At 46.7% G+C, this 27,850-nt stretch overlaps 1 protein-coding gene across 5 annotated transcripts in view; it reads right to left on the bottom strand.

Moving 5' to 3' along the window:
* Nucleotides 1-15,425: 15,425 nt before the first annotated feature.
* Nucleotides 15,426-27,850, bottom strand: part of LOC146075885 (uncharacterized) — a 37,774-nt gene continuing 25,349 nt past the window's right edge. For all 5 annotated transcript variants that reach the window (XM_083185553.1, XM_083185557.1, XM_083185554.1 and 2 more), the window contains one exon: nucleotides 15,426-26,842. In XM_083185553.1, the coding sequence (XP_083041679.1) occupies nucleotides 25,370-26,671 (1,302 nt within the window). In that variant the 5' untranslated portion in view covers nucleotides 26,672-26,842 and the 3' untranslated portion in view covers nucleotides 15,426-25,369. The remainder of the gene's footprint in view (nucleotides 26,843-27,850) is intronic.

Here is a 27,850-nt window from a genome sequence, read left to right as displayed (position 1 = left end):
GTACATGATGTGTGTGTTTTCCTGATGTATGTACTATATGCATGCATGTGTCTTTTGTGTACATGTGTGTGTATGTATGCTATGTGTGTACATAATGTATGTGTGTACATGATGTATGTATGTTATATGTGTTTTTGTGTGCAGGGGCGTAACTAACTATTTAGCGCCCCCCCCCCCCCCCCACCGCACATTTATTCGGCGCCCCCCCCCCCACACACACACACACCTAACCTGCCCCCCCTTCTTACCCGCGGTCTGCGTCTCGCCCGGCTCTCTGTCGGGACCTTCCTGACGTCACGGTCCCGGCCGGCTCCTGCTGCTACAATGAAAACGGAATCTTAGAAAATGGCTGCCCCCATACTGCAGACAGAAAACTGTCTGCAGTATGGGGGCAGCCATTTTCTAATTGTCAGTTTTCATTGCAGCAGGAGCCGGCCGGGACCGTGACGTCAGGAAGGTCCCGAAAGAGAGCCGGGCGAGACGCAGACCGCGGGTAACTATAGCCCTGCAGCCCCCCCCCCCGGCTGCGCCCCCAATTTCTCTGCGCCCCCCCCGCCACCGCGGGGGCTGCGGAGCTAAAGTTACGCCACTGTTTGTGTGTGTAAATAATGGATGGTATGTGTACATGATGTGTGTAGGTATGTATCGTGTGTGTGTGTGTGTATGTAGGTTATGTATGTGTATGTACATGGTGTGTGTGTGTGTATGAATGGTATGTATGTATGTATGTATGTGTATGTACATGGTGTGTGTGTGTGTGTGTGCGTGTGTGTATGAATGGTATGTATGTATGTATGTATGTGTACATAATGTGTGTATGCTATGTGTGTGTGTGTACATGATGTGTGTATCTATGGTATGTGTTTGTTTGTGGGTATTTGTGTATCTATAGTTATTTGCATGTACAGAAACCCACCCATGAAAACCCTGCGTTTGCCCCTGCTCCTAGGAGTGCAGCGGCAGCACTGCCCGACCCCACTCAGTGAAGCCACAGCGTGGGCAGCTCTGCTAAGAGTGCAGCCGCAGCGCATCCACAGTGCGGGCAGCGCTGCCTGACACACCCCCCCCCCCCCGTCCTGAACAGAGCAGCGGATCTCCCCAGTAAAGCGGCGGGCTGGCACTGGAGAGCAGGGGATCATGAGGCAAGCAGCGGCCAGTGGACAGACCAGTAGCTGAGCAGTGGCTGGTGCTGAGGACCAGGAGACCCACAGATGCTGGTGAGAAGACTTGCCTCCCATACTCTGTTCCCCTGTCACTTCATCCCAATTATCTCACTCCCTCTTGCCCCTTATCACAGCCCCTCCATCACCTCACCCTCTCTATTGCCCCCTGTTGTCTCACCCCCTCTCAAGTAACCCCTGGTCACCTCACCCCGCCATCCCCCATCACCTCACCCCTTTACCCAACAAGCATCTCACCCTCCCTATCACTCCCCTGTTGCCTCACCCCCTCTCACCTAACCCCCTTTCACCTCTTCTTCATCACCTTACTTATTCGCTCCCTGGCACCTCACCCTGTTCTCACCTCTCCCCCACACCATCTTTCCTCTTTTTCGCTCTCTTCCCATCCCCTTTTCTCTCTCTGTTCTCCCACCCACTCAGTCACCCTCTCTCTTCCCTGCTGCCCCCCCCCCCCCAGCTGTCTCCTCTCTCCTTACTCTCTCCGACCTGCCACCTCTCTTTCTCTCAACCCTCACTCACCAACCCCCACCCCATCTGTGGCTTTATGTGTAATGGGTAAAATAAAGTTTGCTAAATTGTGCAATGGGCATTATGGTGTGTGGTATATTGTTAGGCTGCGCCCCCAAGAGCCCCGCCTACTACAAATCGGGGGGGGGGGGGGGCATAAAACATGCCTTTGCTCCGGGCACCGTGGCACCTAGCTACACCACTGCTGCCAAGGCATCGGAAGGAGCAGAGCTGACAGCCAGAGATTTGCTGCTTCCCGGAGGCTGGCCTCGCCCACCACACTGTCTGAGCTCCGTGAGGCCAGCACTCCCTGCTCTTTCTGCTACTGAAGTTCTGACTCTGGGCCTGTGGTGAGCTGCCTCCCCCTCCACACTGCTTGGTCCCTGCACCTTCCAGCTTGGGAGCAACACAGCCAGGTGAGTGCTGTGTATACTGGGGGATTGGGGTGTGTATATAATGTGGGGTGTATATAATGTGGGGGTGTATATAATGTGGGGGAGTGGGGGGTGTACATAATGTGGCGAAGAGGGGGGTGTATATAATGTGGGGGTGTATATAATGTGGGGAAGTGGGATGTGTATATAATGAGGGGGAGTGGGGGTGTGTATATAATGAGGGGGAGTGGGGGTGTGTATATAATGAGGGGGAGTGGGGGTGTGTATATAATGTGGGGGTGTATATAATGTGGGGGAGTGGGGTGTGTATTTAATGTGGGGGAGTGTATATAACATTGATCTTCAAACTGCGGCCCTCCAGATGTTGTGGAACTACATGTCCCAGCATACCCTGACAGTTTTGCTCTTATAGGAATAAATGTGGCAATGCATGTTGGAACATGTAGTTTCACAACATCTGAAGGGCCACAGTTTTAAGACCCATGGTATATAATGTGGGAGTGGGGTGTGTATATAATGTGGGGGGTGTATATAATGTGGGGGTGTCTATAGAATGTGGGGGTGGGGGTGTATATAATGTGGGGGTGGGGGGTTTATATAATGTGGGGGAGTAGTAGGGGGTGTATATAATGTGGGGGAGTGGGGTGTGTATATAATGTGGGGGTTGTATATAATGTGGTAGTGGGGTGTGTATATTATGTGGGGGGGGTATATAATGTGGGGGAGTGGGGTGTGTATATAATGTGGGAGTGGGGTGTGTATATAATGTGGGGGGTGTATATAATGTGGGGGAGCGGGGCGTGTATATAATGTGGAGTGTGTATATAACATGGGGGAGTGGGGTGTGTATGTAATGTGGGAGTGGGGAGTGTATATAATGTGGGAATGGGGTGTGTATGTAATGTGGGGGTGGGGGTGTATATATAATGGGGGATTGGGTGTGTGTATATAATGAGGGAGTGGGGTGTATATAATGTGGGGGAGTGGGGGGTGTATATAATGTGGGGGAGTGGGGGGTGTATATAATGGGGGAGTGGGGTGTGTATATAATGTGGGGAAGTGGGATGTGTAAATAATGAGGGGGAGTGGGGGTGTGTATATAATGTGGGAGTGGGGGGGTCTATAGAATGTGGGGGTGTATATAATGTGGGGGAGTGGGGTGTGTATATAATGTGGGGGAGTGGGGTGTATACAGTATATAACATTGATCTTCAAACTGCGGCCCTCCAGATGTTGTGGAACTAAATGTCCCAGCGTGCCCTGACAGTTTTGCTCTTATAGGAAAAAATGTGGCAATGCATGTTGGAACATGTAGTTTCACAATATCTGGAGGGCCACAGTTTTAAGACCCATGGTATATAATGTGGGAGTGGGGTGTGTATATAATGGGGGGGGGGGGTGTCTATAGAATGTAGGGGTGGGGGTGTATATAATGTGGGGGGTGTATATAATGTGGGGGAGTGGGGTGTGTATATAATGTGTGAGTGGGGGGTGTATATAATGTGGGTGAGGAATGGGGCTTTGTGTAATACACTACAGTGGTGTGTATGTGTACTGGCTGTTATATGGGGGGGATATAATGTAATATAATAGGTGTGAGTACTGAATGTAATATGGGAGCACTGTAATATGGGGGCACTCTGTGTAATATGGTGATGTGCACTGGCTGTTATATGGGGGGCTGTGTGTAATGTATCATAGTGGTGTGTATACTGCAGGGCTGGACAGAAGGTTTATCGCGATCTACCGCTCAATCCTGTAGCTCCTGCTGGTAGATCACAATCACGTGCCATTATCTCCCATGCAAATATCTGCTGAAGCCTCAGAGAAGTTCTCTGAGGCTTCAGCGTTCCCAGTGATGCAGCGCGCGGGTGACGGCATGGTGTCGCCCGTGCACAGTAATATCCCTTTTACACCAAAAACCCTGGTCGGACCCTGGTCTTTGAACGCTGGAGTATCCAGGGTCTGACCCTGCTTTATACCCCATTTACACAGCACTTTGACCTGGGTCTGCACCATTTACACTGAACCTGGGTCAGCCCTGCCTTAAATATTATATATATATATGGGGGCACAAATCTCCATCGCATGCAGAAACTGGGATGAACTTACACTTGCGTAGACACCCCCACATTACAGAATCCCATGTCAGAATGTGAATTTCGGCTCATTCCCTGTGTCAGAATGTGAATTTCGGGCTCATTCCGTGTGTCAGAATGTGAATTTCGGGCTCATTCCCTGTGTCAGAATGTGAATTTCGGGCTCATTCCCTGTGTCAGAATGTGAATTTCGGGCTCATTCCCTGTGTCAGAATGTGAATTTCGGGCACATTCCCTGTGTCAGAATGTGAATTTCGGGCACATTCCCTGTGTCAGAATGTGAATTTCGGGCTCATTCCCTGTGTCAGAATGAGAATTTCGGGCTCATTCCCTGTGTCAGAATGTGAATTTCGGGCTCATTCCCTGTGTCAGAATGTGAATTTCGGGCTCATTCCCTGTGTCAGAATGTGAATTTCGGGCTCATTCCCTGTGTCAGAATGTGAATTTCGGGCTCATTCCCTGTGTCAGAATGTGAATTTCGGGCTCATTCCCTGTGTCAGAATGTGAATTTCGGGCTCATTCCCTGTGTCAGAATGTGAATTTCGGGCTCATTCCCTGTGTCAGAATGTGAATTTCGGGCTCATTCCCTGTGTCAGAATGTGAATTTCGGGCTCATTCCCTGTGTCAGAATGTGAATTTCGGGCACATTCCCTGTGTCAGAATGTGAATTTCGGGCACATTTCCTGTGTCAGAATGTGAATTTCGGGCACATTCCATGTGTCAGAATGTGAATTTCGGGCTCATTCCCTGTGTCAGAATGTGAATTTCGGGCTCATTCCCTGTGTCAGAATGTGAATTTCGGGCTCATTCCCTGTGTCAGAATGTGAATTTCGGGCTCATTCCCTGTGTCAGAATGTGATTTTCGGGGCTCATTCCCTGTGTCAGAATGTGAGGTACTTGTTTCCTAGCACGGCCACAAATCTTGGCCATCGGGGGTAATTTTAGTGGCCTGCGACGCGACCGACGCGATGCCCCCGATTTTTCCATTGAAAACAGTGAAAAATCGGTCGCGTCGTGTGCGCCTAAAAATGCTTAAATGGTCCACCCGCGATGGCCGCGATTTCCCCATAGGGAACAATGTTAAATGGGTCAATTTACCCAAATCATCATAGGGAAGAATGGTAAATGGGCCAGAAAGCCCAAAAAACCCCCCTGACCAGTGAAATGTCCCCCCAAAAGTAGTTCACGCCACCCCGCGATGAACGTGAACCCGAAGCGTGGCGAGCGCAGCGAGTCCGCGAGGGGCGGCGGTACGCGTCCTCCGACCTTTTCATACCCCCACTATCCACTAGGGCGTGGAGTTGAGAATAGAATAGTGTGGCGAGCGCAGCGAGCCACCGAGCCCGATGCGTGGCGAGCGCGGCGAGCACCGCGAGGGGACGCGGATACCTTCACAGGTAAACGCGTCCCTTCGCGGGCTTCACAGGTATCCGCGTCCGCTCGCCACGCTTCGGGCTCGGTGGCTCGCTGCGCTCGCCACACTATTCTATTCTCAACTCCACGCCCTAGTGGATAGTAGGGGTATGAAAAGGTCGGAGGACGCGTACCGCTCCGCTCGCCACGCTTCGGGTTCACGTTGATCACGTGGTGGCGTAAACTACTTTTTGGGGGACATTTCAATGTTATGGGGTGTTTTTGGCCCATTTACCATTGTTCCTATGATAATTTGGGTAAATTGAGCCATTTCACATTGTTTCCTATGGGAAATCGTAGTCGTAGTCATCGCGGGTAAATTGAGGCATTTAACATTGTTCTCTATGGGGAAATCCCGCGATGGCCCCGATTTTACCCCCGATGACCGCGATTATGATCGTTGTGGCCGTGCTAGGAAACAAGTACCGAATGTGAATTTCGGGTACATTCCCTTTGTCAGAATGTGATTTTCGGGGCTCATTCCCTGTGTCAGAATGTGAATTTCGGGTACATTCCCTTTGTCAGAATGTGATTTTCGGGCTCATTCCCTGTGTCAGAATGTGATTTTCGGGGCCCATTCCCTGTGTCAGAATGTGAATTTCGGGCCCATTCCCTGTGTCAGAATGTGAATTTCGGGCCCATTCCCTGTGTCAGAATGTGAATGTCGGGCCCATTCCCTGTGTCAGAATGTGAATTTCGGGCCCATTCCCTGTGTCAGAATGTGAATTTCGGGCCCATTCCCTGTGTCAGAATGTGAATTTCGGGCCCATTCCCTGTGTCAGAATGTGAATTTCGGGCCCATTCCCTGTGTCAGAATGTAAATTTCGGGCCCATTCCCTGTATCAGAATGTGAATTTCGGGCTCTTTCCCTTTGTCAGAATGTGATTCTCGGGCACATTCCCTGTGTCAGAATGTGATTTTCGGGGCACATTCCCTGTGTCAGAATGTGAATTTCGGGCCCATTCCCTGTGTCAGAATGTGATTTTCGGGGCACATTACCTGTGTCAGAATGTGATTCTCGGGCTCATTCCCTGTGTCATAACGTGAATATTGTCTCATTCCCTGCGTCAGAGTTTTCTTCTGTCACTGCAGGACACACCCCTTAATGGCAATAGGTGGGCGGAGCATTATACACCCTCTAAGCGCACAGCGCATTCTTCTAGCATCTAAAATCACCCTGAAACTAGTTTTCAAAAGTAGGCAAGTATATATGTATATATATATATATGAGACAATCAGGAAATCCGCACACCATAGAAAATCATCACTCGGGTGCCAAAACCACATAAAGGGTATAATATTTGAGCAATTAGAGGTCAGCACAACCGATAGTAGCCAAAAGTTTTTATAGGTGAAAAAAAAGTCATTTCAAGACATCCATTTGACAGCGTTACAGCATTCAATTCAAAAAAGTTCCATATACTTATCAGTGCCAAAGTACAAGCATAAGAATAGCTGCCACGGTGTCATGGTCAGGCGTGCTCTACAGCTGTTTCGGAGGGTAGGTATCCGTCATCAGGAGCATGCCTGACTGACCAAAGTACCAGGTATATATAGCAGTATAATTAGAATAAGCACACTCACCTGTGATCACGTAACAACCAGGAGGTGACTGTTCATGCTGACTTCCGCCCGCACTCATACGTCACTTCCTCTTACTAAAGCAATAGGTGTAGAAACGTTCACGTCACCAGGCGTGTCCTGCAGCGCATCCCGGCTTCGCCGGAAATGGCAACAGTCACTATGGAGACAATAAACATCCATACCGTCGTCGTCACCGGAAGTGATGTATCGCGCTGTCAGGTATGAGCCGACAGACGCGTCCATCACCATGGTAACGTTACGGCGGCCGCTAGTACATAATGCATGGCAGAAGCTACCACACTAAGTGGCAGCTACCGCCTGCATCACGACTATTTAGCGCACCCAAAAAAATTAAGCCATATGAGTATCAGCAGTCCTGCCCTGCAACGCAGGACAAAAGACCAGTGCCCTCATTGGTATGACATGAAATATGGATCACAGGTGCTAAATACCAGCCTCAGATGTCTTACATATATACCTGGTTTACATAGAGTTATACAAAAAACAACACAAAATAATTGCCACAAAAATTTCAAATATGTTTATAAAAAACAGTTAAGCGAAAACTCCTCGTTGAGTCCCACGGGGGACATACAGGAAAGCTGTTTAATCCAGAAGCACTCTTTTTGCAATAGCAGTTTTCCACGATCCCCTCCTCTCCGTAGAGGGGGAATATGATCAATCGGTAAAAAGCAAAAGTCTTTTAGAGTATGTCCTTGATGACAAAAATGTTTTGCCACTGGTGGTGTATCCGAATCAATTTTTTGCATGGCCTTTTTAATCGAAGATCGGTGAAGTCCAATTCTCTCCTTTAATGTACGTATAGTTTTACCTATATATACTTTCTGACAGGGACAGACAATGGCGTAAATGACGTACCTACTAATCACAATTCAATTTAAACTTAATCTCATAAGACTTCAAGTAAACTGGATCAATGAAGTGTGTAGCAACTCTCATAAACTGACAATTAACACACTTAGAACGTTTATATGCACCTTTTTTAGGGGTAAGCCAGTTCGAGGCAGTGGCAGACACAAGATCAGATTTGGCTATAATGCTTCTAAGATTGTTACTTTTTTGTAGCAAAACCTAGGTTTTGACTGACATAAATGTCCTATAGATTCATCTGTTTGTATAATGTGCCAGTGCCTCAAAACGGTGTCCCTAATTTTTTTGGAAGCAATAGAGTAGGTAGATACGAAGGTCATTCTGTCATCATTTTTGGATTCGTCAGAGCGTACTAACAATTCATCTTGAGTAAGTTGCTCACAATGTAAAATGGCTTCATCTATCTCTGATTCTGGATAACCCCTATCCTTGAACCTAGTACCCATTTCTTTCAAAGACCTATCGGTTTCTTCAGGAGTGGAGGTGATACGGACAACTCTGATAAATTGAGATAAGGGTAAACCCCTTTTAAGTGGCGTGGGGTGAAAACTGTCAGCAAAAAGTATAGTGTTCTTGTCGGTAGGCTTTCTATATAAACTGGTGGACAATAGTCCATCATGGTTGGTAATACAGACATCGAGGAAGTTAATGGTGGTGGCACTAAAGGCCAGGGTGAACCTGATGGTGGATTCTAATGAATTTAAATGGTCTATGAAGTTTGTAAGGAGCTCTGCTCCCCCAGTCCAAATCAAAAATAAATCGTCAATGTACCTAACGTAAAACATATATATCTTAATGATGTACCCACGGCTGTCCATTCATATGAGTTCTGACAGACTTTTGTCTACATGCAAGGACGCTGAAGCTGTTATATGTTGAATTTTAACAAATACATTTTTTAAAAGATTGCAACTTTTTAAAAAGATTTCTGTTATTTTAATTAGATGTTATTTAGTTGTAAATTTGAGGACATATGACGTCAGCGCCCTCGCTGATTCCCTTTTTATTTTCTTGGACACACATCTTTAATATAAACTAAAAATAAAATAAACTTACTTTTTTAAATATACCCCTGCACTTAAGGTAAGGAAGGTGGCTGGCTGCACTGGCACGCACGCATCACGGAGTCACGAGCAACAAGTCTCAGACTCCGCAGAGGCCCATGGGAAGAGCTGCTCTATCTGGGCATGAACAGCAGCACTCCTTAAGGACCGGCAGCCATCTTTGACAGTGGTAGCCAGCCCAGACCGCCTCCTCGCATCCACTTTAATACTTTAAGTACAGGCTGGACGCTGCACAGAATAAATATGCAGGTGTGGTATTGCGCAGTCAACTCAGACATATGCTGAGCCTCTGCAGCGTGAGGGAGCGCTGAAGCGGGTACCTGCAGAGGGACAGGCGGCTGGACGCTGCACAGAATAAATATGCTGGTGTGACGATGCGGCTGCTGGCAGAGCTCACATAGCTACGGCAAACCGGATTACAAGCACAGTGTGCAGACTGCAGATACGCGCCGGCAACTGCGCAGCTGCACACACTCACCGCCGGCTGGTTTCTGTTGCCTCCGCTGGCGGCCGCCATCTTTTGGGATCCTGCAACCTGTACTGTGCTGCTCCACCTTCTCCTGTCAAATGGCTATCCAATCGCCGCACAGCTCACTCCTTAAGTACTGACTTGCCGGGCAAGACCGGCAGTCAGTACAAAGATGTCCATGCCTAAGCATCATTGCTCACTCCTGGCTAGTTACTACAGTTCCTGCGCCTCCGGTGAAGTTCTCTTCTACTCCTGCTGATCGTCACACTGCTACACCTGTGTACCACGGAACCTGCTGCTGCCAATACGGACTGGACAAGGTTAGCTCCCCAAAGGGGTATTATCTTTCTCCTCACTCCTGACGGTTATTCTCCACGGTTACTCCTGGTTTTGCAGCCACGATCCTATTCAGCAAGGACATTCAGACTTCATCATTTAATCTTCATCCAATTACTCTTCCAACCATCCATTATTCATCCAATCATCCAATTGTTCTTTCAACCATCCAATCTTCATCCAATCCTCCTTCAATCATTCAACTCTTTATTCAATCATCCAATTCTTCAACCAATCCTCCAATACTTCCTTCAATTACCAAGCATCTTCATCCTCTTCAATAAGTAATGTATTATTGACTTTTATCATTCCATAACTTTCAGTATATTATTGTGCCATCATTTACAACCTGTATCGCAGTTTCTTCATTAAATAAGGTTTTACTTTAAATACCCTGGTGAAATTGGGGATAAATGAGAACAGTCTCACGCCTGGATGTTGTTTGTTAAACATAAATATTGCTAGCATAACAAAATGGGAGGATAGAGTGTTTGTCATGAACTCCTGTGCAATAGCCAAAGTCATAATAGCTAGAACATGGATGGCAAAGGAAGCTCCGGAGTATGGGAAATGGAAGGCATTGATGGATTATATATCACATGAGAAGCACCTTTACAATAATAGAAACACAATAAATAAATTTTATAAAATATGGCACAGATGGCGGATGAAGTGATCTATTAATATGATCCTTACCTGAACACTGAGTGGAGAGAAAGGGAATCTCTTTTTTTTTTTTACGGAAAATTGTGATAGCAAGGAGAAAGCACTAGGGAAGTGGGGGGGGGGAGGTGGGGGGAACGTGAGAAGTGAAAGGGAGGGAGGTTCTGAGGTTGGGAAATAGGTTTAGGATTGGGGAGTGTGGGGGAAATGGGTAGGGAGGGTAGGGTAGGGTGGGATAAGGGAGGGGGGTTAGTAAGAGGGTTAAGTAAGGGTTAAATGGGTCAAGCGTGGTAATGTTTAGAAGGGCACTGGGATAGAGGGTGGGAAAGGAGGAGGAAGAGATTGAGTAGTAGTTATCTAGAGAATATAACAGGAAGATATAAAATGCACTTTTGATTGATAAAATAATGGTCACTCACGTTATGAAGCATAATTAACCCCTTCCCGACATTTGACGTACATTTACGTCATGGTCGGGAAGTACTTCCCGACACATGGCATAAATGTACGTCATGGATTTAAACTGTCACCGCGTCTATAGACGCGGTGACAGTTTGGAGATGTCTACTGTCCCTGACAGCAGACATCCCCCCTCGCCGCCCAGGGGGGGCAGGGATGCCCCCCCCGGTCGGCGATCGCTGTGATTGGCTGTTCAAATCTGAACAGCCATTCACAGCGTTTCCTGTGTTACCGGCGGCTAAGCCGCTCGGTAACACAGGGATCGGTGGTGATCGGTGCTGTTAAGTACAGCACCGATCACCACCGATGAGCAGCACCCCCCTCCCACCCACCCGGCACTCACCCGGCAGCTCCCCCAGCTCCCCCGGCAGCAGCAGCAGTAGGCAGCCTCAGCGCACGCAGCGCTTCCCCCCTCCCACCCCCCCCCCGCAAGCCGCAGCAGCAGCAGCATGTATGAAATGTGTTAAAAAAAAAAAAATGTACTGAAATATATATACAGTATATATATATATATATGTGTGTGTGTATGTGTATATATATATACACACATATATGTATGTGTATATATGTATATATATATATATACACATATATATGTGTATATATATATATATGTGTGTATATATATATATATATATATATATATATATATATATATATACACACACACACACACACACACACACACACACACACACACACACACACATATATATATATATATATATATATATAGAAAGATATTCCCGACCTATGACGTATATATACGTCATGGTCGGGAGGTACTTCCCGACCGAAGACGTATATATACGTCATGGTTTTAAACTGTCACCGCGTCTATAGACGCGGTGACAGTTTGGAGATGTCTGCTGTCCCTGACAGCAGACATCCCCCCCTCGCGGCGATCGCTGCGATTGGCTATTCAAATGTGAACAGCCAATTGCAGCGTTTTCTGTGTTACCGGCGGCTAAGCCGCTCGGTAACACAGTGATCGGTGCTGTTAAGTACAGCACCGATCACCACCGATCGCCAGCCCCCCCCCCCCTCCCACCCGGCAGCCCCCCCTCCCTCCCACCCACCCGGCTGCCGCAGCACCAGCACCCCTTCCACCCCCCCACCAGCCGCAGAGCCAGCCCCCCTCCCAAAGCTGGTGACCAAAATGGGGTCACATGTGGGGGTGTTCCACTGTATTGGTGCTTCGGGGGTCTTGCTAATGCGACATAGCACCCACCATTCATTCCACCACCAAATATCACTCCTTCCCTTCTGAGTCCTGCCATGCACCCAACTGGTATTTTTTGGTCACATGTGAGGCATTGCCATACTCGGGAGAAATTGGGGCACAGATTTTGGGGTGCTTTGTCTCCTTCATTCCTTGTGAAAATGAAAAATTTTGAGCCAGATCTGCATTTTTGTGTAAAAAATTACATTTTTTTACACAAAAATGCAGATCTGGCTCAAAATTTTTCATTTTCACAAGGAATGAAGGAGACAAAGCACCCCAAAATCTGTGCCCCAATTTCTCCCGAGTATGGCAATGCCTCACATGTGACCAAAAAATACCAGTTGGGTGCATGGCAGGACTCAGAATGGAAGGAGTGATTTTTGGATTTTGCAGCACAGATTCTGGTTGAATGACCCCTGAAGCACCCATACAGTGGAACCCCCCACAAGTGACCCCATTTTGCAGACTACACCCTTCAGGGAATTCATCAGGGGGTATAGTGTACATTTCAAACCCCCAGGGGTTTCACCAATTTTGATACAACTGAGCTGTGAAAATGAAAAATTAAATTTTTTCATTTTCACAGCCCAGTTGTATCAAAATTGGTGAAACCCCTGGGGGTTTGAAATGTACACTATACCCCCTGATGAATTCCCTGAAGGGTGTAGTTTGCAAAATGGGGTGACTTGTGGGGGAGGTTCCTAACTTTTAGCACTTATGGTGCCTAGAAACCTACATGGTGCCTAAAAAAAAATCTCATAAAAAGGAGGCTCCAAAATCAAGTAGGTGCTCCTTCTATTATGAAGCCTGTGGTTTGGTCAACGTGCACACTAGGGCCACATATAGGATATTTATGAAAACAAAAGAATTGGGGGAATCAATTTTTAGTCACATTTCTCTAGTAAAATCTACTGTATTCATTAGAAAAATGTATTAAAATTGAAACTCTGCAAAAAAAAAAGAAATTTTGAAATTTCACCGACACTTTGTTTTAATTCCTGTGAAACACATTAAGGGTTAACAAACTTCCAAAATGCTGTTTTGAATACTGTGAGGGGTGCAGTTTTTGAAATGGCATCATTTATGGGGGTGTCTCACATACAAGTCCCTCAAAGTCACATCAGAACTGAACTGGTCCCTAAAAAAATCAGTGTTTGAAATTTTCTTGAAAATTTGAGAATTTGCTATTCATATTTGAAGCCTCCTAGTGTCCAAAAAAATGAAAAGGAGGTTGAAATAATGATTGCAACATAAAGTAGACATATGGTCTTTGTTAGTTATTAACTATTTTGAGTGGTATGTTTATTTGTCTCACAAGCAGAAAATGTGACATTTTGCAAATTGCAAAATTTTCCATTTTTTCACGACATTTTGGTATTTTTCACAAAAAAACACAGACTGTATCGACCCAAATTTACCACTAATTTGAAGTACAATGTGTCACGAGAAAACAATCTCAAAATCACTGGGATAAGTAAAAGCAAAAAAAAGTTATCCCCACTTAAGTGAAACATGTCAGATTTGAAAAAAATGGCTCTGTCAGGAACGCAAAAACTGGCTGTGTCAGGAAGGGGTTAAGACTGTATAATCCATAGCGAAGTATTATTGAAGGGGTAGAAGGAGAAGTAGGAGAAAAAAAGAAGAGAGATTCCCGAGCATGCTCTATAAAGATACCTAAAATGTACATGTTATAGGAGAATGAATAAATCCTTAGGAACATAGAATCTAGATTAAGCACCCAGATATAGAGTGTTTAAGATTAGAGGATTAATACATTTGGCTATTTGATAAAAGGAAAAAAGGGTATAATAGAATAACAGTACTGGACGCGTAGTGTTTTGTGTGTCTTATTTTAGTATTATTTGTAGGTATGTGATGTTAGTTTTATTGTAAGATACAGAAACATTGTATGGTTAAGAATTATTGAAATTCTGGAGAACTGATATAGCAAGTCGTATCTGTTGAAAAAAGGTTAATGTTCATTGTATTCTTGGCTTATATCTATTTCTGTATCACATGTATGTGTAATTGTATGTAAATGTCTATCTCTTTTTGCAAAATGTAATAAAAAAGAATAATGAAAAAAAAAATAAGGTTTTACTTTATCTCATTGCTTCACTCCCTTATGTCGTTAATGCAACAACCTTATATCAAAGCACCCAGCCTCCGGTACACTCCAGCTGGTGCTTCACGAAACGTGACACTCTTCATGGCAAATTATGCATCATATGAAAATATAGAGTTATTACTATTTTAGATAAATTGGAATTAAAAGTTTTATCTTACTCATTAAACATTATCTCTTATCATTTAAAAGTGTCCCTCCAAAAAGGAATCCCATCTGTAGGTCTACCAGCGGGTGCAACGGGCCTTTATGTATTTTAGGTATACAATAAAAGACAGGTACTAGGCACAGATACAGGGGGAGGCGAAGGGGGCAATCCCCTCTAGCCTATAAAACACTTCTGCCATCAATGCAGAAGCTGCCCCCAGATGGACTACGTGAAGCCGCCAGCCCCGTTCAGCCGATATGAGCCGCCAGCTGCCCGGCACTTCCTGCTCTAGCACTGGGAACGGACATCAGCGGGTGTGACTCTCCATCTAGTCGCTAGGCTGTCAGCACCTCACTGCTTTAGTCTGTGTTTTTTGTTTTTACTTCTATCTGCATGACTTCTGTGTAGTATGCTCACCCTTCTGCTCATGGTTATGTTTGTATGTGGTTCCCCTGATGATCCTCATATGTCTTTTGTTTTTTCCCCATTAACTATAGTGATGGCACACATCTGAAGGTTCCACCCTCTGTACACACCGGGTGCGTCGATGCACCGGCGGGAGCAGGACGGGTGTCGGATGCACGGGTTGTTCACCTTGATTACAGATATATATGTATATATAGCCTAGTGCACAATGTGACTTTGTTAATACACATGGTGTGAAGAGCAAGGCTGTGCTGTAACTCATAGCAATGAGATATCAGCTCTTAGCAGTATGGTGTCAGCACACAAATGTGTCATGATTGGTTACTATGGGATACCGGTGGCCAGTGACTTAGTTGCACTAATTTACAGTATAATAGAGGAAGGTAAAGCAGCAATAACACAGACACCTGAAGGAAAGTATAAGGGGTATAGCAGACAAATCACATCAAAAAGCTTTATTGTCATTAAACAGAACAAGATAGATTGTTACATGAAATACAAGTACAGCACCATAGTGCTATAAGAATGGTCTGGTTTGGACAGAAAGCTCCCTGATCCCGTCCTGAGCACATCTGGGCCTAAGACAATTAGGGGTCATTCTAATTGACTCGGTAACCAGTGAAGGTCACAGTTTACCGAGTCCCTATGACACCGCCCCACCGACTACCTGCCCCTGCTGCCATTTCCCGGGATGTGTTACAAAGACACACCCCCTGGCATGTGCCCGCAGAAGGAGAAATCATGACTTATATTAGTGGCTGCTGGGATGAAGACAGGGCGGGCGGCTGATGCCATGTGACATCGGCTGCTCGCCCCAGCAGGCATCGGCCTGCCCACGTACCCAAGGGAGAATTCCCAGTGTTCTCATTGGGACTTCCATGAAACGCTGGGCATTCCCATGTCCCAGCGCTGGCCCCATCCCTCCCTCCTCGCTGTGAATGACCCGGCGACTGTGTAAAGCAGGGGTGGGGAACATTTTTTGTGCCAAGGGCCGTTTCTATGGGGTAAAAATCCTTCTGGGGCCATATGTAACAACTTATCTGGCAAATTGTCCTGCTGCAGCCGTCCCACGCTCCGGCGGCTGCCGCTGAATCGGACTGACAGTCTCCGGCTGCTGTTGATTAAGAGGAATCTCACGAGAACAACCGACCTCTCACGAGAATTCCCCTGTACTTGACTCCCGGCAAAGCCGCCGGGCGGGTGGGAGGGCCACTCAGACCGCCTACGGGGGCCGCATACGGGCCTGAGGTTCCCCACCCCTGGTGTAAAGAGACAAGGCTGTATGCAGTCAGGGTTGGCACATGTGCATAAATGAACATGCGCAAGCCCCGACCATCTGGGCAGGGACCGAATTCGGTTCCCTACGTGTGACCCAGAATCGGACCCTTAATTACAGTTCTACATACGAATTGCTAATGGGAAAAGTCATACAATCGAATAGAACGAGGCGTCAGTTCTCTAAACCATTTGTTAGATGGTAGTTATACAAATAGCCCCAATGTCTGTATAAGACCTTGTTCTCGTAGAGTTCATGTACAGGTGACAGCCGTACGATTGGGCTTGCAGTCCTGACAAGATGTTCTAGTGCCCCTCTGTCCCCATCTGTACAATTCCCAAACCAAGCAATCACTCCAAATGTCCGAACACACTCAGTAGTGCAGCGATAGAAATTCACGAGTCTCTACCGCACCCACCACCTTCCACCTTCTCAGCAGGAAGAGGTGTTGCTGGACCTTTCCTAAAATAACGAAAACATTTTTTGACCACGTTAGATTATTTGAGATAATATTAGTGTCACCTACTGTCACTGAGGACTTGGCAGGGCCCTGTAGGGTGATACAGGGCATTGTGACTATAGAAATATCCAGAACTCATACATCAGCCAGTCACAGAAGGAAACCCCCCTACTCAGAGGAGCTGCAGGAATTCTGTACTGGATACACAGCTCTGTTTTGTACGACCATGTTTCCCCAACAAGAATACCAACCCCGATAATAATCCCTACCCTTATTTCTGCACAACGGTCCAAAATAAGTCCTACCCTGGAAATAAGCCCTCACTAAATCCCCATTTTGCCCAGTCCCTGTGCTAAACTACAATGCTTCCATCTCCCGCCCCCCCCTACATGAAATGGATGCTGCTGTTAAAGATTTAGCCTTGGCCCCTAGCAGCCCTGGTACCGCTGAAGCCTCTGCTGGCATCAGCGGTCCCGGGGATGCATTGCGCATGTGACATCACCGCATACCTCAAGGATTGAGCGGCATCTGTACACAGGCGGGAGCGAAGTGACTGAGCGGCGAAAAGGCTGATTGGCTGAAAAAAACGCGGAAGGAAAGCGGCAGTTGTGCTTAAAATGTAAGGTGATTGAGGGGCATAATGGGGATAAAAGCAGGACTGAGGGGCATGATGGGGATAAAAACAGGACTGCTGGACATGATGGGGATAAAAGCAGGACTGCTGGACATGATGGGGATAAAAGCAGGACTGAGGGGCATGATGGTGATAAAAGAAGGACTGAGGGGCATGATGGTGATACCAGCAGGACTGATGGGCATGATGGGGATAAAAGCAGGACTGGGGGGCATGATGGGGATAAAAGCAGGACTGAGGGGCATGACAGTGATACAAACAGGACTGATGGGCATGATGGTGATAAAAGCAAAAAAAAAATGACATTGTCTTATGTCGCATACAGAGGCCCTGCACCCCTCCAAAGATGGCTGCCATCTGGTTGGAGACAGATTCTATAGGTGCTCCAGAACCTCTAACATCTGACAGGGGAGCGACCAGTGCTACTTGGAAATGCAGATTCCTCGAGCGCAGTGCACACCCCCAGACAACGAGCATGTGACAGCCCCTGGGCAACAAGCTATCCCTGGCAATATGCATGTGTGACTGGACACCTGCCCTTACGCTCTGGCTACGCCCTTCAGTCCACAGATAGCGGTTCCTGGTCTCACGGGACCTGGCCACTAGGGAATTCCCTGTTACCGTCAGTAACCACCTGTTACTGACTCCACCCACTATGCAGTGGGCGGGGTTATCGCTGCCACCACCAGACTACTCCTCCTTTCTCGTGGCATCTGGAACCCCGGATATTGACTCAGGCCCAAACACTCGCACCTGAGTACTACCTGCTGTAGGGTGGGCGCTGACACGCTGCTGACACACTCCCGACTGGCCTCGCTTGGTTCCCCACTGGTCACGGACCAGATCTCTGCTTTGATAGCTGGCAGGGTGGAGACTGGGAGGACACTGGATACTGGTACGCAGAACAGCCAGAGAACGGAACTATTGCAAGAATTCTGTTGGTTGCAAGATGAAAGTAGTCGTCTTGAGGCAATAGATGGTTTATTTTCTCAAAGTAGAAGCTCTGAAAAGAGCTCTCTCCTAGGTCCCTAGGAGGTACAGCATACAAGTAATGTTACAGCATTCAGATCAGGTAGATTGTAACAAAACCAGGCAGACTTGGTGCCTTTTTATCCAAAATACAACACACATCACCACAGGGGGTAAGCCCACCCTGTGGTCTTTAACCAATCAACTTAAGTGCATGAGACGAGCATGCACTGGGCACATGCACGGTCAGCATTGACCCCTATGGACAGAGGGGAGTGGTTACTCCTGAGCCACAACCCACCTGGGGGACCAGGTGCCGGTCTGTCTGGCCAGGGGGGATGTTTCCCTCCAAAACCTACTTCCAGGATTCATCCAGGGGATTAGCTGAATATCTCTGGCCCAGACGTGAGCTCCAGAGATGGGCAGCCCTGATCCCCTGCCCACCGATGGAGAGCCCCATGGAGCTCCAAGGAACCACTCAGCTTGTTGAAAGGCTGATGTTCCCTGCTACCTTTCCTGCAGGTCCCAGCTTGGAGGCTATCTGGGAAAGCATTCCGTTTTTGGGATAAAGTCTGGGGGGGGGGGGGGGGGAGCCAGCAGCCCACACAGGACTCTGGACCCCCTGGGTAACAGCAATACAGTAAGTGCATTTTACATTCACAATACATTTAAATACATTGTACACTTTATATATTGTTCCAAGCCTGTGTACAACACAGGCTTCATAGCACTGCAGCACTACAGCATGGGACATGTAGTCCCAGCTCAGTGCCTGCACATATAACTTACAATATACTTGTTTATACACTTGGCAGCACTGGGCTCCCTTAACCCTGTGCTGGGAGCTGGCTACCCCATGCTCCCAGCCTGCTGGCAGCGTGCACAGTCTCTCCCCCCCCCAGCGCCTGGGCTCCTGCGGCCGCCATTGTCCGTGTGCCGGGACCTCCGGCCACAGCATGTATTCTCCCTGGGAAACGAGCATGTAACTCCACCTGCCAAATTTGTGCCGAGCAAAGCGAGTCATGCGAGGGGACGTGATGCACTTTTTAATGTCCATGTCGACTGTGTCAACTTACGGGACAAAATAGTGAAAAACCCCATGTCAACCTTTTGACTGTGGACCTTGTGCATGTCGACCTAATGCGTGTGTCGATCTAACCCATGTCGGCCTTGATGCATGTCAACCTTCAGTGGTCAGCCTATTGACTGTTGATAACACAGAATTATATGGATACTTTATAACCCTTAAATATAACGACAAACGCTGAAATAATTTCACTCCGACGCCAACTGGTAACATATAGGAAATGCTTTACCTGAAAATAGTGACAGATAGTAACAGAGAACTTGGTTACATTGTATAATATTATTGCAAAGGCCAAAGCAAACTTATCACATAACAGATATAATAATAATGGACTAATTCCTTAATAAAAAGAACCTAACTCAGTTACAGAAGACGGGGGCAGTTATCAGCCAACACCTCAGGGATAATTTACCTGCACCCCCAGCTCCAATCACTTGTCCTCGGAACTGTTCCTCAATTCCTTAACCCCTCCCTCTTTATGCCCAATATTTACACTTTATTCAGCCCAGCTACTCCATTATTCATATGCGCTACAATGTGATTGGACAAGTCATTATTGAATTAACCCCTTCCCGACATTGCCTTTTATGGTAATTTTTTTTTTTTTTCCTCCTTGCGTTCAAATAAGCGTAACTTTTTTAATTTTCCGGCTATATAGACACGAGGGCTTTTTTTTTGCGGGACAAGTTGTACTTTTTAATGGTACCATTTACTATACCGTATAATATTCTGGGGAATCAGGAAATAATTCAATGTGGGGTAAAAAGAAAAAAAAACGCAATTCCACAATTTTGCGCTGGTTACGTTTTTTTTGGAGTTCATAGTTCGTTTAAAATGATGGGTTATCTTTATTCTATGGGTCGTTACGATTCCGGTGATACCAAACTTATATAGTTTTCGTTACATTTTACGACTAAAAAAAAAAATAGAAAATGTTACGGTTTTTCGAATTTGCGTCGCGTCGCCATGTTCTGCGGCTTATAACTTTTTTATTTTTCCACCTACGGACCTGGGTGAGGGCTCATTTTTTGCGGGCTGAAGTGTACTTTTTAATTAATACCATTATGGGATATGGGCGACTTTCTGATCTCTTTTAGCTATTTTTTTTTGGGTAGGCGATGCGACCAAAAAACGTAGTTTTGGCGTTGGGGATTATTTTCCGTTTACGCCTTTAACCGTGCAGGATAATTAATGTTATATTTTAATAGATCGGAATTTTAGGAACGCGGCGATACCAAATATGTTTATTTTTTTTATTTTTTATTTATTTTTATTTGGGAAATGGGGAAAGGGGGGTGATTTGAACTTTTAATATTTTTTTTTTTTTTACTTTTACTACAAGGTCCCCTAGTGTACTTGACCACTAGGGGGCGCGATCGCCTGTACTAGGTTCAGCCATAGAGCTCTATGGCTGAACGTAGTGATTTTATGCACTTCCTATTACATCCTGCCTCAGGCAGGATATGATAGGTATGCAGACACGGCCAGCACAGGGGTCTACATTAGACCCCTGGCTACCATGGCAACCGATCGGCACCCTCCGATCTCGCTGCGGGGGGGCCCCGATCGGCGCCGGAGGGGGGCGCCCCCCTCCGATCAGCTATTTAAGCACTGCGGTCGCTTTGCCCGCGGTGCTTAAAGGGTTAAACGGCCACGATCGGCGAACTCGCCGCTCGTGGCCGTGAGAGCAGGGACCTGGCTGTAATATACAGCCATTACCTGCTCTCTTTCAAGCCAGCTCACTCCGTGAGCTGGCTTGATTCCCCCGCAACCGACATATGACGTAAATGTACGTCATATGTCGGGAAGGGGTTACTACTAGGCAGAGAAATGTCGAGGTCTCCTAGACCTGAAGGCCTTGGGGTCTACGTATGCCTACCCCGTTATCTGGTTATTTCTCATTACTGCTGACAAAACCGTGCAGACTGACTGTCTGCCCTCGTCTTCTGTTCTATCAATACTGCTTTCTTATACCCAGAAAAACAAAACAATTCTCCATAAGAAATCCCTTCTTTTAGCAGTATTCTGACTCCCTGCGCCATTTTGTAATATTTTATGCAAGTCATAGCTGACAAAATGGTTTCTGCTTCTGACAAACTATTGCTGCTTAGCGCAGAGGGTAGTCCTCATACGCTGTGGCTAGTACCTTCTGCAACAAGTTAATGCCATCTGCAGCAATAATAGCAGTATTTAAGAAAACAGTATAATAAAAGCATAGGATTATTGATGCGTTCATTTCTGTTTTAACACGGTCGACCTTCCTCTTGTCAAACCTATGACCCATACCCCATGTAACTCTTGGCAATGAGCAAGTCACCCCTGGCATCTAGAAAAAAAACCTGGCAATAAGCATGCAATGTCTGGCAACGAGCATGTAACACCTGTCAAAGAGCATGTAGGAAAGCAGCAGTTATGTGGCATAAAATGTAAGGTATTATGATGTGTGGTCTAATGTGTAATAAGCATTTTGGTGTAATAAGCATTACAGTGTGGGGCATAATGTGTGATCCTGGTGTAGTGTGTCTAAGGGGCTTTACCTGGCATAGTGTGTGTAGTAATGTGAATTGGTACTAATACGTGGCAATGCCACTTCCCCCGATTCCACACGGTACTTTTTTGCCTACATATGGGCCCTTATTCAGATCTGATCACAGTACAAATTTGTTCTCAAAATGGGCAAAATCATGTTCACTGCAGGTGGGGCAGATGTAACAAGTGCATGGGGGACTGAAAGTATCAGAATGAGGACCAGAGTGTGCAGCACAGTCTATTTCTATTATATCCCAGGAGGGCCATGCTGCACCTTCCCTCCACCACCGGTGTTTGTCACCGGTTGGCTGATGCTTTAGCCTTGTCTGTGACCGCTGTCTCTAGATATAGTGATGTAGTAATCCCGCCTACTGTTATGCTGGCCTCGCCCATTGTTGATTTGGTGCCGCCCAGAGGCAACTACCAGTTATTTTCCAAGGCCACTTTTAGTTCCCAATCCACCACAGGCTGTATGTCAGGCCTGCCAATAGGAATTTTGGGGCCCGAGACTGATTTCCAGTCCGGGCCCCTCCAGCCCCCCCTTCCCCATCCCCCCTCCCTTCACTTACCACCCCGACTCCTGCCGCAGGTCCCAAAGCACAGGCTTCTGCAATGCAGGATGCCGTGGCCAATTAAAATTCAGCACCGGCTGGTGAGCCAATCAGAGCTCATATACTGGCAGCTGCTCTGATTGGCTAACGCAGAGATGGGGAACCCTCGTCCCTCCAGATATTGTCGAACTACACATCCCAGGATGCCCTACAACAGTTTTAGCATGACCAAATAGCAAAACTGTAGAAGGGTATGCTGGGATGTGTAGTTCAACAACAGCTGGAGGCCCAAAGGTTCCCCATCCCTGGGCTAATGGTAAACAAGCTCTGATTGGCTCAAAAGCCGGTGTAGCATTTTAACTAGCGGTTGGCATTCTGCATTGAAAAAGCAGGCAGCACAGCAGAGAGAGTCGAGGGGGGGGGGGGTTATGAGCCGGGGCCCTGGACAGCTGCACCCAGAGGCCGGGGACCTGGACAGCTGTACCCACAGCACCCCCCTGTTGGCAGCCCTGCAGTACTGTATGTTACAGAGCTCAGTACCAGCATCAGCAGAACAGCTGTATATTACAGAGCTCAGTACCGGCATCAGCAGAACAGCTGTATATTACAGAGCTCAGTACCAGCACCAGCAGAACAGCTGTATATTACAGACCTCAGTACTGGCACCAGCAGAACAGCTGTATATTACAGAGCTCAGTACCGGCACCAGCAGAACAGCTGTATATTACAGAGATCAGTACAGGCATCAGCAGTACAGCTGTATATTACAGAGCTCAGTACTGGCACCAGCAGAACAGCTATATATTACAGAGCTCAGTACCGGCACGGCAGAATAGCTGTATATTACAGAGCTCAGTGCCGGCACTAGCAGTACAGCTGTATATTACAGAGCTCAGTACCGGCACCAGCAAAACAGCTGTATATTGAAGAACTCAGTACCAGCACCAGCAGAAAAGCTGTATATCACAAAACTCCATGCTGGCACCAGAAGAACAGCTGTATATTACAGAGCTCAGCACCGGCATCAGCAGAACAGCTGTATATTATAGAGCTCAGTACCAGCACTAGTAGTACAGCTGTATATTACAGAGCTCAGCACCGACATAAGCAGAACAGCTGTATATTATAGAGCTCAGTACCAGCACTAGCAGTACACCTCTATATTACAGAGCTCAGCAGCAGTAGAACAGCTGTATATTACAGAGCTAAGTGCCAGCACCAGCAGAACAGCTGTATATTACAGAGCTCAGTTCCGGCACCAGCAGAACAGCTGTATATTACAGAGCTCAGTACCGGCACCAACAGAACAGCTGTATATTACAGGGCTCAGTACCATCACCAGCAGAACAGCTGTATATTACAGAGCTCTCCCTCCCCCCCATATGTCCCAGCCAGGGTGGGTGCTAAGGTTTTTGGCATCTCCCTGAATGCTTTAAATTTATGGCCTATCCCACACGCTGTGTGATGATGTGCCAGCTTTCTAGTCTTGAGCCAGCACATCATCACACAGCTTGGATGGATGTAACTGCTCTGATTCTGCCAGGTTTCCCAATGCTCTGCCCGACTGTCTCTTTTAGTGATGCAGGCAGGGACAGACAGTGGGTCAAGGTGAGTGGGCGGAGGCAGAAATCATGACTGACCATAGAAGGCAACCCTTTACCAATCAGCGGAGGTGTAATTCTAATACTGCTGAGCAAATATATATATATTTTTTTAACAATGCATCTTTGCTTGCATAGGTGCAGGGACCATCCATTTGCTTCAGAGCCCGAAATGCAGAAGTGTTCACTAAATGGTCATTTTACATCTGGTAGCCCCATGGCTCATTTTGCGGGTGTGCTGCTCCACTGTAGCGCGTCTGTTGGCCCTGAAGCACCTTCGTAGCCAAGATTCACCTCATACATCAATGGCACATGGGCCCTTATTCTAGTTGACTCGGACGGATGCGTATTTTCGGACGGCCACTGTGCGTTCTCAGCCCCGCCTACCGTACGGATCGCTCACACTGTCCGATTGCGGTAAGACGCCGAGCGAACGGAAAAACGAGTGGATTGAACATGTGAACAACTCCCCCATCTGTGGGAACCTCCCCCATCCTCCGATGGTCGCCGACCATCGAATGAAGGACCGAACGGTCAAACAGCTCAGAGTGCTGTAGACCACTTGGACATTTGTCTGTGTGAAAGCAGGGATATGGGCGGGCAGCTGGCATCCGGCTATGTCAGCTGTCCGCCCCCAACACATGCGTCACGGCCAGATTACCATATGTACGCCCAGCGTTTTCATGGGAACGCCCATGAAACACGGGGCGTATGCATATGGTAATGAGCCCAAACAGCCCCTCACGACCCTCTCCACCCCCTGCTCGGATTGTTCCAACCGATTGTTTTCTGTACGGAATTCACGCCATATTCGGACGTGCGCGGCGTTCGCACATGTGCAGAAATACCTCTGCATATGCGCAAACATCGGCCAATCGACCGCACAAGGAGCCGTCCGACTCAATCAGAATAAGGGCCATGGTGATTATCAGTTTCCACATCAGTTAAGCACAGCGCTCCCATTTGTCCAGTAATGATAAACAGTCACCACAGCAGCACGTGATCAATTCCCCATCTGCTCTGCTCACAAATACTGACACCCTTGGCCTGAATGTTGGTAAACATAACATTTTGCACATCATACAATGAGTGATATCTGCAAGTGGCCTTTCACACACCTTATATACCCACCAAGCCAGTGCATGCTATGTAGTATACTTCACGGTGTACACGGTGCTGTTACATGTAGGAGGTGGCCGTAATTATGTGACTCAGCCTTGTCATTTCTCTCATTTGATGTATAACAAGCTGTAGCCTATGGGAAAATATTTGCTGCATTAAGTACATGTATATGGTCTCTCTCCTGTGTGACTACTCTGATGTCGGACAAGATGTGACTTCCGGGAAAAACATTTGCTGCATTCAGAACATTTAAATGGTTTCTCTCCCGTGTGACTCCTCTGATGTACAACAAGCCTTGACTTCTCGGAAAAACATTTGCTGCATTCAGAACATTTATATGGTTTCTCTCCTGTGTGACTCATCTGATGTCTGAGAAGATCTGACTTCTGGAGAAAACATTTCCTGCATTCAGAACATTCATATGGTTTCTCTCCTGTGTGACTCCTCTGATGTACAACAAGATGTGACTTCTGGGAAAAACATTTGCTGCATTCAGAACATTTATATGGTTTCTCTCCTGAGTGACTCCTCTGATGTACACCAAGCTGTGGCTTCTGGGAAAAACATTTGCTGCATTCAGAACATTTATATGGCTTCTCTCCTGTGTGACTCCTCTGATGTATAACAAGCTTTGACTTTTCGGAAAAACATTTGCTGCATTCAGAACATTTATATGGTTTCTCTCCTGTGTGACTCCTCTGATGTAGGACAAGCTCTGACTTCACGGAAAAACATTTGCTGCATTCAGAACATTTATATGGTTTCTCTCCTGTGTGACTCCTCTGATGTTGGACAAGATGTGACTTATTTTGAAAACCTTTACTGCATTCAGAACATGTATATGGTTTCTGTCCTGTGTGATTGATCTGATGTTGGTCAAGCTGTGACTTCTGGGAAAAACATTTGCTGCATTCAGAACATTTATATGGCTTCTCTCCTGTGTGACTCCTCTGATGTACAACAAGATGTGACTTATGGGAAAAACATTTGCTGCATTCAGAACATTTATATGGCTTCTCTCCTGTGTGACTCCTCTGATGTATGACAAGCTGTGTCTTCTGGGAAAAACATTTGCTGCATTCAGAACATTTATATGGCTTCTCTCCTGTGTGAATCCTTTGATGTAGGACAAGATGTGGCTTCTGGGGAAAACATTTGCTGCATTCAGAACATTTATATGGCTTCTCTCCTGTGTGACTCCTCTGATGTACAACAAGATCTGACTTCCGGGAAAAACATTTGCTGCATTCAGAACATTTATATGGTTTCTCTCCTGTGTGACTCCTCTGATGTAGGACAAGCTGTGACTCATAGGAAAAACATTTGGTGCATTCAGAACATGTAAATGGTTTCTCTCCTGTGTGACTCCTCTGATGTACCAGAAGCTGTGATTTATATGTAAAGCCTTTGTCACACTCAGAGCACACATGTGGTTTCTCTCCTGTGAGGTTCATCATGTATGAGATAAGAAAAATTAATTGTTGAATGTTTCTTCTATTCGCAAAATAAAGTCACTTTAATCCTCCAGGTGTAAGAAGAAATGATGACTTTAGTTGGCTGGATCAGAGAACAACGTCCCCTTGAGCAGGATTTGGACTCAAAATATAAGAAGATGTTGTACAATCGTCCTGTAAGACAGGTAAAATGTAAAAGGTTAACATACTGCAGTACAAGTGTGATGTCAGGGTTATATTGTGTAAGGAACATTTCTATATAGAACACATATCAGTCGTGGACCATTGTTTTCTATTTCTGTATGTTGCCAAATGGCTGGGACTATTTGCTGTCAGATGCACAGCACAGATCTCGCTACCTTACTACAGCAGATGCCAGTTAGGAGTGTGCACCCGGACATGTTATGGGTTTAGTGCTTTGGCTCTGGATTGGTTTTGCCAAAACCACCCTCCCAGGTTTTGTGTTTTGGTTCTGTATTTTTTTTTAAATAATAGAAACATCTAAAACTACAGAATGTTTTTTTGTTTCTACAGTATTATTACAACAATGACATTTATTTCCACTCATTTCCCGTCTATTCTGAACACCTCACAACTCATACCATTACTTTTTAGGTGACGCTGCCTCCAAGCTGAGTGAGGTGCTAAAGCACAGATCGCTCAGTACACATGGCGGCACACAAGCGATGCACCCGAGATGTGTGCTGAGCAATCTGTGCATCTAATGTAGGATAAGCAGGATAGACAGTGCATGCATCACCATCACTATAAGGTGTACACACGGGGCGACGCTGCCTCCATGCTGAGTGAGGTGCTAAAGCACAGATCGCTCAGCACACATGGCGGCACACAAGCGATGCACCCGTGATGTGTGCTGAGCAATCTGTGCATCTAATGTAGGATAAGCAGGATAGACAGTGCATGCATCACCATCACTATAAGGTGTACACACGGGGCGACGCTGCCTCCATGCTGAGTGAGGTGCTAAAGCACAGATCGCTCAGCACACATGGCGGCACACAAGCGATGCACCCGTGATGTGTGCTGAGCAATCTGTGCATCTAATGTAGGATAAGCAGGATAGACAGTGCATGCATCACCATCGCTATAGGGTGTACACATGGGGCGACGCTGCCTCCATGCTGAGTGAGGTGCTAAAGCACAGATCTCTCAGCACACATG

This window comes from Crinia signifera, chromosome 4, assembly GCF_055691185.1.
Source record: "Crinia signifera chromosome 4, ASM5569118v1, whole genome shotgun sequence".
Classification (NCBI taxonomy): Eukaryota; Metazoa; Chordata; class Amphibia; order Anura; family Myobatrachidae; genus Crinia; species Crinia signifera.
Note: the sequence above shows the minus strand (reverse complement) of the source record. Positions and strands in the feature narration are given on the sequence as shown.